The 13,845-nt window shown below is 50.8% G+C and overlaps 1 protein-coding gene across 1 annotated transcript; it reads right to left on the reverse strand.

Annotated features, from left to right (window-relative positions):
• Positions 1–1,677: 1,677 nt before the first annotated feature.
• UCRPA7_723 (putative filament-forming protein) lies at positions 1,678–7,868 on the reverse strand (the record flags this gene model as incomplete). The annotated part of the gene is made up of 3 exons (XM_007913317.1): positions 1,678–2,177; positions 2,242–7,509; positions 7,577–7,868. The coding sequence occupies 3 exons, from the start codon at positions 7,866–7,868 to the stop codon at positions 1,678–1,680; spliced, it is 6,060 nt and encodes a 2,019-aa protein (XP_007911508.1).
• Positions 7,869–13,845: the final 5,977 nt, after the last annotated feature.

Below are 13,845 nucleotides of genomic sequence, written 5' to 3' on the forward strand. Positions count from 1 at the left end.
CTCGATGATGATGATTAGCCAGTCTCGCACCCCACAAAATGCCGTTCGAGCTACGGATACGATACGGACACGGCAATGTCCACGGGCTTCAAAGAATCCTCACAGCCAATCCAAGCGCCCAATTGAAGACGCCGCAATGGATGGATATCTTCGAGGAAGGGAAACCAGTAGCGCAATTGAGAAATATGACTCACACTTGCTGAATGCTGCTTGTGGGAAACTAAAACGTATCCCCCCTGGTCTCGGTTTCATTTCCCCAGCCGGCCGAGTGATCCCTGCCAGCGCCGCTGGTGTGGAGTTTACGCTTATAACATGCCCAAAGCGCCGGAGACACTACACACACTTCTGCAAACCCCTGGCATCCGTCAACACCCATCATCCATCAGCTATCATGTCCGGCCGGTTGGTGTCGGATAAATCGTACATGCACCTGTTGACTTTGGTGTGCCTCTCTGGAACCTGAGGTTCTAAAAGTATAGGACTTACTCCTCTGGAATCTTGATAACCTCCGGCTCAGCGCGGTTGATAGATGTCCTGTCGACCTTGTCCTCAAAACACTCACTTGCACGGAGTGAAACCTACTGTTCTCCATTGAAGAGCCCTTCTGGCCACATCTCAACTCTGCTAGCGATGTCCTCCCACAGACGACGTGTCCTCGAAAGGACTACTACTGCTCCATCTCACAATCTCGAATCCCCACTTTCCATGGGATGCGGCTCCCTGTCCAGATCCTCGTGCCTACCTACATACGTAACACAACGCAGAAGACACCTGTTCTTAGAACAAGGCGTTCCCAAGCGTAGACAATGCCTCTAAATGCCGCAATCACACGCGCCCTGCTACGCAATAGACCAGATCGCAATCTGTGACCTGTTAAAGTAGGTACAGTAAGACCTCCGCGGAGAACCAACGTGCCAGATTGCCCAGTTTCGTCGGTAAAGTAGGTAAGCCCGCCGCGTGGGCTCAACGCAATGCGACGGCGTAACCGCCGACCGCCATCACATTCGCTGTAATTTACTCCTCTTCCACCCCATGGGCCATGGGGGCCGGAACGACAAGTCAGACCTGAGAAAGTCATCCCTCACCCAAGCGGGAAACACCGCGGCTTACAGCACCCCCCCTTGTGACACCTGCCACCTCTCTCAGCCGCCTCCGTTGAATTGTCTTCCGGACGGACAATCCCGGGGTCTTTGCCCGCTCCGCCTGACTGTTTATAACCTCTATAGCGATTCTTGGCTAAATGTAGATATTCCTGGCGGTGAGAGGCTGCACGCAAATGGCTCCCCAAATTGATGTCAATACGTCAACTGTTTCACTCACGGATGTCACCCTGAGAAAGAGCCGCATTGAGGTCCTTGCAAGGGGGCAAACGGGGACACAAAACAAACCGAGACTGTCATGATTTGCAAATGTGACAACTATGGCCATTAGATAACAGTATCTTTGTTTTGATTTAGCAATCGCCCTGATACCTAGTAGACATAGTACAAGCAAGGAAAATAGCCGTAGCATGTAAACTTTTCCACCAATGTTTCCCATATCCGTCCGACCTTTCTCCTGTCAATGCGTGGCCCTAATAGTCGGTTGCCACGATGCTTAGATAACACATAGAAAAAGCAAAAAAAGTGATTCGAGGGTCCTTTCATGCCATGTTAGAAAGCATGATGGAGGCCTGTCTCAACCTCCCCGTGGTCCTCCTCCACCCCGCTGTCGCTTGGCACCACCGGGTCCAGCAGTCCCAGCCTCCGAGTCTCGTGGACGCTTGTTCCCAGGGTTGAAGTTCTCGGCCGAGGGATTTAGATTGCCGCTCGCATTCCGTTGTCCTTGTCCTTGCCCACCACCACGACCACCGCGAGGGTGTTGATAGACACCCGCACGACCTCCTCTAGCTTGAGCACCGCCCCGATTCGCTGGGACTGGAATGCCGGTTCGTGGAGGAGCGTTGGTCTGGGGTTGAGGCTGAGTCTGAGTCTGAGCCTGTGGCTGGCTCTGTGGCGTCGTTTGTGCTCCTGCGAAGGGATTCAACGGCGGCTGGCTTGCAGCGGTAGCATTCTGGAAAGGGTTTGCAGGCAAATTCGCCGACGGCGACGCGGTGCCAACAGGTGTTGATGTAGGAGCCTGTGCGGGTTTCACTGGCTGGGGTAGACCAGCACCAGCAGGTGGCAGAGTGGTGGTATCTATGAACAAATTAGCTTTCTACCTTCTTAAGGATAACGTTAAGATATCCTCTATATAACTTACTGCTTGGTGCAGCAGGAGATGCTGTTGATTGGGATACAGCAGGAGCAGGCTGTGGAGGTGGGGCCTTTGCATCCTTGGCGACAGCCCAGACCTCGCCAACAGGACGCTGTGGAGTGTCTTTTGCCGCCGTTTCCACGATGTTGAGTTTGGCCGTTGCATTCTTGAGCTTGTTCTCGGCCATGTTGATACGAAGGGAAGACTTCTTAGACTCCATCATGGTGGCCTGCTCCTTAGCGCTACTAACCTTGGTCTCCCACTCAGTCTTGACAGTTTGTTCAACTTCATCGCGAAGTTTCTTGGTCTCCTCGGTCAACTTCTTCCTCAAGTTATTAGAGAAGATGGTCTTCAGAGTGCCATTCTTCTGTAAAACTTCACGAACCTCGTTATCGTTGAGCTTCGCGAAGTCGGCTATGAGTACAGAAGTCGAGCCAGTCGTGGGAGTCTGTGGAGGGTCCGCAGCCTCTTGCTTGGCTGGAGTTGATACTGTGGCGCCTGGAGTGGGCGTAGAGACATTCTGTTCAGCCGCCCAAATAGCCCGTTCCTGCTGAAGACGCAAGTCAAGCTCGGCATTAGCTGCTTTCTTTGCCTCCTCGAGATCCTTCTCGAATTTGGTCTTAGCTTCGCGCAACTTGTTATTGAGCTGCTCCCGCATGCCACTGCTCCGTTGGGCGGTCAACTCCTTGACTCTGGCATCGATTTGTTCCTCCAACTCAGCCACCTTGGCTTCAGCTGCAGCAAGTTTCTCTTCCAATGCTACCCGGTCAGCATCGCTCGAAGCTTGCGCAGGAGCGCTCGGCTCGGGGTTGTCAACTCCATTTTGCATAACTGCGTCTCCGTTCTGGGCTGGGGCGTTCTGGAGCTGTTCGAGTGCCTTGTCTCGTGCCTCTATCGCAGTGGCAAGTTCAGTGCGGAGATTTGCAACCTCTTGATCGGCAGCCGACTTAAGTTCAGACATCGAAGTTAGCTGTTGGCGAATGTCTTCAAGTGTCTTTTCCAATTCTGCCACGCGGTCGGAAGAGTCTGCAGTTGGCTGAACGGGGATGACTTCAGAGCTGCTAGGAGCAGATGCCAATTGTTGCTCTAGATTGTTTGCCTTCTCCTCCAGAGCTGCCTTCTCCTGAGTGACTTGAGCCAGTTCAGCTTGACAAGTTGTGAACTGTTGTGTAACGGCGTCGAGTTGTTCTTGGATAGTAGCCTTCTGGGCGGTCATTTCGCTGATTCTTGCGGATTGTTGTCGGCTGCGTTCCTTGGCTTGCTCTACGATCTTCTCTCGTGTTGCCTTCCATTGGGCTCTGTCGTTTTCAATGGTAGTCTCCAACTCCTGGATCTTGACCTTTAGTGGCTCTTCGGCTTGCTTCAGGGCATCTCTTTCGGCCTCGAGATCGGCCACAGTCTGCTTCATCTGCTCCATTTCGGCAGGGTCGACGCGGCCATACTTCGTAAGGATGCCCTCCGTTCGCTTCTGCCATCTATCGCGATCCTCGCCCAATTGCTTCATCTCCTCCTCCACAAACGTCTTCTGACTCTCAAGCTCTGCAATTCGTGCCTCCAGAGGCTGTACCTTGCCTTCCAACTCTTCAATCTTGGCTGACTTCTCCGCGAGTTGAGCCTGCATTCGCTGGTTCTCATTCCGGAGAGTCACGTTGCTCTCGCGAATCAAATTGAGCTCGTTCAGCTTATTCATGAGGTCTTGATGTGAAATCGAGGTTCTAGTGTCCGCTCTGGCTGCGCGTTCTTGTTGAAGCTTCAATTGTGCTTCTTCAAGTTGAGAGTGTTTGATCTCGAGTTGTTGTTGAAGTCTCTTGGCTTCTTGCACCTTCAAGTCATATTGTACTTCCAGAATCTCCTTCTCACGGCTCAGATAAGCGTTGAGTTCCCGTAGGCGTTCGGCTTCACCGCCAACAACTGACGAATTACCAGCTTCAGGCTCATCAGCAAGAGCAGCACGACTCTGCTGGATGGCAGAAATTTGTGATGACACGCTGTCGAGCTGCTCCTGTAGCAGCTTGTTTTGTCGATCGGCATCTTTGCGTCTCTCTCGCAATTCACCAATCTCCTGATGAAGCTGCTCTTCGCGGTCTGTCCAGGATCGTTCGTTTTCGGCTAGAGTATGTTTTGCGGATTCAGCCTCCGCTTTCAGGGCAGCTGACTCGGATTTGAGTTGATTGAATTCAGAGCGCAGGCTTTGTAGAGCCTTGGCTGCTTCAGCATGCTTAACTAATTCCTGTTCGTAATCCTGTTGGGCTTTGGTGGCAATTTCAGCTTGAGCACGTAGATCTTGATGATGGTACTTGGCTGTCTCTTTGTAACGATCTTCTTCATCCTTGAGTCGGGCGATTTCGGCGTCAAGGATATGCTTCTCGTCCTCAAATTTTCGAGTGAACTCAGCTTGAGAATCGCGAATAGACGACAGCTCATTATTGGTATTGGCAAGCTCAGCCGACAGGTCCTCAACCCGCTGCTCGAGTTCTTTGATTCTCGTGTCCTTTGCCGCTAGGGCGGCATCAACTTCCTCACGATACTCGTCTTGAGTCGCGTTCACGCTGGTCAGCTCCTCTTCCATTGCCTTAGCAAGGTCCTTGTATTGTTCGACCTGCGCCTTGGCACTCTCAAGATGAGTGGTGGCCAGATCAAGATCACGCTTGACATCAGAGACTTCATTAATGAGCTCCTGGATCTGAGCTTCTGTCTCCTCGTCGACCTGTGCAGGACCACCAGTGCCCGGCCTAGGAGTCGGCCGAGGTTGCAGTCGTTCAGCACGCTCATGAGCATTGCGAACCTCAACAGTGAGCTCGTCAACTCGAGCTTGTAGATGGTCTTTACTTGTTTGTGCTGCCGTGAGATCCTGCTTGAGCTTGTTGATTTGAGTGACAAGATCATCGATTCGCGATTGGTTTTGTTGAGCATCAAATTCTTTCCTCAACTGGACCTTTTTGCTCTCTTCAACCTCCTCAGCTAACTTCCGCTTCGTTGTTTTCAGTTCAGTCTCGAGGGAGTCAATTTGGCCTTGTAACCTCCGTCGAGTTTCGGACTCGTGGAGTTCTCGCTCATTAAGCAGGGTTTGATGTTGAGTAAGAAGCGTGTTTAGGCGCGCCTTTTCTTGGGATAGATTCTCGTTGTCTTGACTTAGGCGTTCGCGAATACTGTTCCACAGCTCCTTCTCCGCCTCGAGGTTTGCTTTCTTGCTGGTCATGCTGTCAACTAGTGCCCGTGCCTCAATAAGATCTGCCGCCAATTGTTGTGTACGAATATCCTGTTTAGCTGCAGTTTCCGAAAAACTCTGGTTCCGCTTCTGCAGCTCCTTGTTCTCGTTCTGCAACGCGGTATAGTTTGACTGTAGCATGCTATATCGTTCCGCAGCAAGATCGAGTTGGCTCCTGATCTTGGCGATCTCGCTTTGCAGAGAGCTCTTCTCCGCAGACAGCTTATCTACATGCTCCCTCATTGTCTTGTGGTCGGCCGCCTGCTCATTGCGGTACGAGTCAAAGTTGTTTTGAAGTTCTCGTAGGGCGGTATGCAGTGTGCTTTCATCCGTTTGAGACGTTTGCTCGATGCTGGCAAGCACCTCGCGATGGCCGCCAGCATATTCTTGGCCGTCCGCAGCCGAGATGACTTCAGCGGCGCTGGCCTTCTGCTGAAGAAGGCGACGGAACATATCGCGCTCTTGCATGTGACTCTTCATCCGAGTTGTCATTGAACGGACTTCATCCTGAAGGCGCGAGACTGTCTCACGAAGATGAATGACCTCCTGCTGGTCCTTCGCTGCCTGCTGTTTGGCCGCCAGTGCCTCCTCATTCTCCATTTGATCAGCAAGCTCTCGAGTGACTCTGAGAAGTTCCTGGTTCTTGGACTGCAACTCGTAGACATCTTTGAATGCCACGAATTTCTCGGTAATGAACTGGTGGGTGTCAGACATATCGTCCAAGGCATTCTCCGCAACCTCTCCTCGCTGCAATCTGGCAAAATGTAGGGCCTCCTCTTCAGAGAGTTGGTCGAGACCTTTCTCTTGTGCATGCATGTTGAAAACGAGGAGCTGTATCTGGCTGCTGAGGTCCCGGAGTTGCGCACGAAGAATCTTAATCTCAGCTTGGGCTGTGTTGGCTGCAGCTTCGGCTTTCTTTGCAGCTTTCTTGGCTAGATCGCGTTCTTGATAACTCTCATCTGCAAGTTGTGTCATCTGAATATTCTCCCTTCGCAATCTTTCAGCTTCGGCTTGCAGCTCGTCAAGCTCTGGACCCTTAGCTTCCAGTGCGGATAGAATTTCTTCGATTTCATTGTTCAGAGTTTCATTCTTCCTCTTCTCCTCCCTGAGCTCAGCTTGAGCCTTGATCAGTTCAGTAAGAGTCTGTGTCGCCATTGTGCTGGCCTTGCCCCGGATTGAAGCCGGTGTACCTGATGGAGATGCCATGCGGCCAAATACAGATCCATTAGGCTGTGGTGTCTGTGGTCGAGAATTAGAGACAGCCTGATTTACTCGTGCGTTTTCCAGATCATGCTCCAGCGTTTGAATTCTCTCCAAGGCCTCACTATGGTGCATCTTCTCTTGCTCCAGATTGTGATTAGCATTCCGGACCGTGTTCTCGCAATCATCCTTCACCTGCTCAAGCCGTTGCTCAACTTCTCGCAATCTGTTCCGGTGGGTCTCCGTTTGTTGTTCCTTGAGCTCAACCAAGCGCCTAGAAGACTCAAGCTCCTGTCTAAAGGCATCTTCAGAACGAGCTGCAGCCTCTTGAAGCTGCTGTACCTTTGAGAGAGCCTCATCAGCCTTCTTTTGCGCTTCATCTAGCCTTGACCGAAGTTGTTGCTCTGTTCGGGTGAGTGATTCGATATTCGAAGAGGCTTCGTCGTTGATACGCTGCAGTTCAGCAATCCGGGCGCCCTTCTCCTTCCGCAGCTTGAGAGCCTCTTCGCTCTTTGTCTTGAGTTCGTTCTCGAACCATTCATTATTCTTACGAGCCAGAGCAAGTTCTTGTTGAATGTTCTGCTCACGCCACTTCGCACTGTTTGCAGCAGCCTGCGCTGCCTGTACGGACTGCTGTAGAGACGAAATCTCTTGGCCGAGTTTAAGGTTTTTCTGGTGTTGTTTCTGAAGCTCCTCCGAAAGCTCTGCGTTCGCCGTTGTCTTCGACTCAACGATCGCAAGCGTCTCTCGGTTGGATGTCTCGAGTGATGTGATGCGCGCGCGCAGAGTATCGAGTTGCGATTGTGATGTTGTCGTGGAGGACTTCAGAGACTCAAGCTGGTTTTGAAGAGCCTGACGAGATGATTCTAAAAATAACGAAAGGAACGATTAGATTGGTCGCGAACAAACGGCATCCCTCACGGTGGTCCTTACCTTCATCCTGAAGTTTCTGTCGTATTTCTTCTACGTCCTTCAGGGCTTTGTCGGCCGTTGCCTTGAATGACTGGCAACGCGCCTCGGCGCTTCGTACAGCATTCTCGAGCTCGATGTCGACCTGGAGTTTCTCTGAGTACAGTGTGTCATATTCGCGCGCCTTCGCGACCACAGCCTCAAGAACGCTATTGACAAGTTCCGCGGTAGGATCGGTCGTGACTGTGGTCAGCGTTGTCTCTGGGACGCCGAGGTGGGTGGATAGGTAGCCTAGGTCCACGGTGGCGGCTGCCATCTTGTCGGTGATTAAATTGAGCACTCGAATCTCAGATCATCGGAGAGTATCGATCTGACGACGAGACGACGTCGCGTCGATGATTTGAGAATGGAGATGTACGTTTGTGTAGAGATAAAGGAAGGTGGTCGCGCGCAGGAAATGAAAGAGAGGCGCAAGATGAGTGAGGGCTGGTCGGGTCGGCTGGTGATGTTTTCTTTGAGGTGGAAAGCACCAACAAGAGGCACCCGTTTTCAGAAGGTGCACGGTTACACTGCAAGGGTGACTCTAGAGCTGTAGTGGGGCCCCCTTGTTCTTCTGCCGCTGCTGGGTGACGGCACCTCGGTGCTCATTGGCCTAACTTTAGAGGTCGCTCCGTCCTCCTCATTGGATGCTTTAAGCATGGTAGACCACCTGCAAACCCGCGTAACTGTCCAAGAAAACCTACTACCTACAACGCAGAAATGAAATGCACTTACACTTCCGAAATCATCATGGATCTCTAATACATTGCTTCTGTTTCTAGGTCATACATTGATAGCGAATCTTGGGTGAGGAGCCACATGGTCTATTTTTACATCAATACGAGAAATTGTCCTATTAGGTATATCATAGCATTCACTCCCAAATGGTGTCCGTGGGTATATCATTGAAATCCCATCCAAATGGCGTCTGTAGGTATATCATAGAAACTACACCCAAATGGAGTACGTGGATACATCATAGAAGTTACACCCAAAGGGCGTCTGTGGGTGTATCATAGAATTCACACCAAAAAGGAGCCTGTGGGTATTTCATTGAAATCCCCCCTAAATGAGCGTACTGGGTAGATCATGGGAACTCCATCCAAATGGCATGTCTGGTATATTAAGATGCCTTATATTCGGGAGATGGTTTCTTATACTCAAAAGGTGATCTCTTATACTCAATAGCTTGATCTAATATGCTCAGCAAGTTAATCTCTTATACTCAGTGTGTTGGTCGCTTATGCTCAGTAGGTTAGTCCCTTATACTCGGTAGGTTGATTTGTTATACTCAGTAGGCAAGTTTTGGTGAGGATTCCATGTCACAGTATCAGCGTCCTTGTACCCAGGACACATATTTCGGTGGAAATATTATGCCACGGATATAACTTGCGTATACCCAGTATATATGAAATGGCGACAGTGTAATCGTTGTTCTTGAGGTGCCAGTCTTGATATACCAGTTCTCGGAGAGTTCATTTCTCCTCGTGTGAATGCTTTGATACATGAATGTCTACTTATTTCCAAGGATTCGCAGCCAAGATGAAATGTAGGCCTAGCCAGCTCATGTAGCTGCGTGACTACTTGAGTTTCAACACAGCAGCGAGTAAAACGATGTCTTTCTTAAACAACATCGACTCGTCTCCTGGCTTCAAACATTGAGGCACTTTTATCGCCCACATATGATTTCAACTGAGTGCGCTTTTAATTAAATATTCGGTCGAACCACACGCCATTATGTTGGGTACAGCGTCGAACCAGCGGATCTCCGAGGATGGCTCCACACAGACACCCTCACCGAGGGATTCGTGATGTTTCTCCGGTACCGTGGACTCTACCAAGGTATTCACGTATAAAGCCTCAACTTGTGAATGCCTTGATCATTTCTCATATAATATGTTCTCATACACATATTTAAGAATCCGTCCAAGGCTATATAGACGTGCGAGTCGGAGAGCTCAAGACCATCGTTTAGGGTCAACTACATTGACTGCACTCCTCTACTGAGCATAACCCACGTCACACACAGCCATAATGCACTTCATCAAAAGTCTGCTCGCGGTCTTGGCCATCTCCATGAGCCCTTCAGCAAATGCGACTCCCGCCCCGAATCAGAGACTATTGCTTGGGTACAACGAAACAGACATGACTGGAAACAACAGCACCATTAAACCCAGACAAGGCGGTGTCCTCGATCCGCATAAGTACTGTGTTTGGACGCCATGGCCTCTCGTTACGTCGTGGGAAGTCAGCTACCCTAACGACTACAAGTACAACCCGGACGGATGCGGAGTTGGCTTGCTCGATAACGTCCGCGGTTTTGCAATGTGCAGTCCGACAATGTTCAAATGCAATCATCTCGACGATGATGGCCAGGTCTTCATTAAATTCAACACCTTCTTCGCCTGCAAGGCCTCGTGGGTCAAGGAAGCCATTCGAGCGTCTACGCGTAACGAGGTCCAAGTCGATTGCTGGCCGGCTTGAGCTGTTGGTCAATATCCAGCAATCGAACTGCTCAAGAGGGGATGGAGGAGGTCGGAGTAATCATAGGCAAAATCACTGCTGGTCTCTTGTATTTTACTTAGTTGTATTTATCTTGCGAGGCAATCTCTCATTAGGGTTTGCAACTCTGGAGGGTTCTGTTAGGGCATTCATAGTTGCTGGATATGGTTCTTTCAGTGCACCGCAATGCGCCTCATTATCTTGACCATCTGTCTAATTATTGGATGTTGAGTACGTGGTAGTAACTAATTGCCGAAGTTATCAGCCAACTTTTCTCTGTATGTTCCAACGCGGAAGAACCATCCGCATGCCTTGAGTATTATATCAAGTTTATTACAGTATCAGATATGAATACCGCTTCAAGGAGTCAAAGCCCCAGGATATCTGCCAAACAGCGCTAAATGCATTGCGTATGACTCCAAACCTCAAAAAACTCCATATCATTCCTCTTTCAAGACATGCTCTCAAGGCTGCTTGGCACGAGCGATTATCACCTGGCCTGGCCATAGCCTGCCCCGTCCATCTCATGGTACTCATTTACTGGTCCTGATTGCCATCCCATGCCCTGCAACTCAGCCCTAGGTGGGTGTACAGGTCTCGAGTCTGCCTGATATATAGGTCGCTGCTGTTGTCCTGGGACTTCGTAGATAGGTTGACTATAAGCCTCTTGTACACCAGGATACTGTTGCACATGTCCAGGTGATGGCGGATGGGATCCGGCGTATGTAGGTTGCATCGGGTAGGCATTTTGCCCTTGCAATTCCGAGGTATTTGCCGGAGGGAAGGGGGGAGGATGCTGCCCATGTAGTTCGGCTCCGTGCGGCGGGGGCGGAGAGTATGGACTATTGCCTCCAGAGATCGGAGAGATTGTGTCGGGTCTTGGTGACGGGACTGGAGAGGGATGCCCATGTTGCTTCATCATACTGGGGCTCGGGCTGTGCGATGGAGGAGGTACCGCAAGTACTGTGCCGGCTAATTCGGGCTTGCCTGGATAGGATGGGTCGGTCGATGGGTTTTGTTGTACTGACTGTGCGATGTTATTGCGGTTGTTTCGGCGATGTCTGATGATGAACCAGATTCCAGCACCAATGAGGGCAAGCCCTCCAACAACACCGACAACTGCACCAGCAATGACGGCCGTATTGGACTTGGATCCGTCATCAGTTGAACCGCTGGAAGAGCCGCCGGAGCCACTTCCACTACCACTGTCTCCCGAGCTCGATCCTCCGCTTCCTGTAGCACTACTGCTCTTAGGCGAACTGCCACCCTTCGTAGCACTTGGTCCTGTGGTACTATAATAACCATTGGTCGCACCTGTTGGCCGAGTCTGAGATTCTGTGACTGAGTTAGCTGAGGGGATCAGGAAAGAGAAGTCCGAGTGAAATATTACCAGATTCTGTCACTCCCGCAGCTTCAACCAAGCCGTTCACTGCGCTGCAGTAGAAGTCGAAGACGGCGAGGGCAGAGGTTATATCTGCGCTGGCTGTCGAATCGCACGACCATTTGACTTCTGACGTGATAGTACTAGAAACCGAGCCAGACATACTCTCCTTGATGCATACGCACGAAGCTAGTGCTTCCACCCCGGTCGGACAGAGCTCCCAGGTTTGCTATTATGGTTTAGCTATTGGTCACATCGAGAATAGTGTTGCGATAGCATGTGGAGAGCTTACAGCTTCAACGGCGTAGGAAACAGCGCTGGCGGCGCAAGGCGCAAGAGCAGAAAATTGTGTCAGGGCAGTGATGAAGTAAGTCACTGGATTGAAATTAGCATGGTTGAACCCTCTGGGTACAGAAAAGTGAGGAAGACGTACTCTCTCCAGACGGGTCAGTTGGGGTTGGGAAAGAGGAAGTTCCATCGTTCATGGCGCAGTATGCAGAGAACATGGCCTGAGCCGACGTGATGTCCTCTGAATGCGACGAGCAGGAGTATTTGACATCGGTATTAATGGCTTGGCTAATCAATAATGAGTTTTGATTTTTTTGACATGCGCAAGTCGCGAGAAGTGGAGCGTCAGGTGGGCAAAGTTCGGCGGTCTATCAATGTCAGTATCTTGTCGAGACGGCGTCGCATTTCATCTCACCATGCTTCTATAGAATTGTTAGTTGGATTTCTATCGGTGACATACAGGGGGAGGGCTCTTGGAAGAAGACGTACTGAACTGCATATGATAGACCGCTGGCAGCACAGGGGGCCAGGTATTCGAACTCGGCAATATCAGTGATATATGCGGAAACAGGACTTGTCGGTGTCGGGAAGGTTGGCAAGTCATCTTGGTTGCAGTACGCAGTCAACACCTAGGCCGCGTGTTAGATGGAGCAACGTCCTGGACATATTTTGAGCTCACTGTTTGGGCCGATGCCTGATCATCGCTGGCGGTAGAGCCGCATCTCGCGCTAACCGAGCTTGACAGCGCCGATGAGATTGAAGCAAAGTTGTTGTCTTGGGTGCAAATACATCCTTGGAGGTCGGTTACAGACTCTGGGCAGCGGTCGTACGTCTGGTACTGGATATTTTCGGAAACCGCAGATGCTGCGCATGGCGCCTGCGATATTTGTGAGTCAATGAGTCTTATCGAGCTGAGAAGACGCGACTTACGAGATACGTGAAGATCGCAAGGTCTGTAACATAGACGACGTCGGCTTTCACCAAAAGCGCGGAGAGCGCAAGTGGTACCACCAAGCGAAGGTGTGAATGCCGCATTATTGCGGCCGTATATGGCTGATAAGACCAAGACGAATGCTTGCTGAAGAAAGGTACCAAAGAAAGGCAAGAATGTAGGAAGTAATCACGTCACATCAGCCCAAGGTCTCGGTTGATGGGGAAAGAAGGAGGGAGGGAAATCTATTGACGGGGAATTTGCAATAGACTGCAAACATTGCCGCTCCTCCACACCCATGGTAGTTCCGCGCCAAAGACGCCATGATAGGCAGACTCTGGGCATCGTGCGAATAGAGACCCCTTGGGGTAACGGTGTGTGCCTGCCGATGGGAGGTGTCAGGACCCCTGTCAGCTGAAAAACATCGTCTCTCGATTAGAGCATGGTGGTGCCCCCATTCCACGCTGCAGGTCCCGCTACTCGAGTAAGGAATGGTTTCGTGAACGGCGCCTCAAGCCACCAAGGCCAAGAGCTGCAACTTTAATGACCAATGCAAGGTCCAAACGGTGGCTCAAGATGGCGTACAGGACGAAATAGCATGTTGCACATCGACATGCTCATAAACTATCCATATCGATGAAGACTGCCCTCCTTGTTGAATGCTCTCGAGGATAACTTAGACAGTGAGATCTCGCATGGATCCGTTCTCCACAACCCCACAATGAGGTTTGAAGGCTTCCTTCTTGGGATACTACAAGCGAGTCGTAGATTTCCTTATGAACTAGCGACTGCAAGCTGCACAATTGACGGCGGAGGCCAATGAGGCTAAGGATGGACATTTTGTCAGGGTGATGGTCCGCCATGTGTCATTGGGCGGGACCGAACGAGGAGGGGACCCCAACAGCGGCGTGATAAATGACCCGCTTGCACGACCTTTTGCCTCGACCTTGTCCGTTGAAGCCGCAGTCACCTCGTTCTCGTCTCATGAAATCGAACAAGTTTGGTTGAGTAATATGGGTTTCCCCTGGTTATTGTAGATGGTCGCCCATCTGAAAAGGTAATCAACGCCTTCGGCATCTCTTCTGGCCCCCTCCAGTCGTGATTTGTTTTGTGAGAAATGTGGAAATAGCCAAAGGAGCTAGACGACGCCAC

The sequence above is a fragment of the Phaeoacremonium minimum genome, assembly GCF_000392275.1.
Source record: "Phaeoacremonium minimum UCRPA7 unplaced genomic scaffold PA7_03_scaffold_40, whole genome shotgun sequence".
Classification (NCBI taxonomy): Eukaryota; Fungi; Ascomycota; class Sordariomycetes; order Togniniales; family Togniniaceae; genus Phaeoacremonium; species Phaeoacremonium minimum.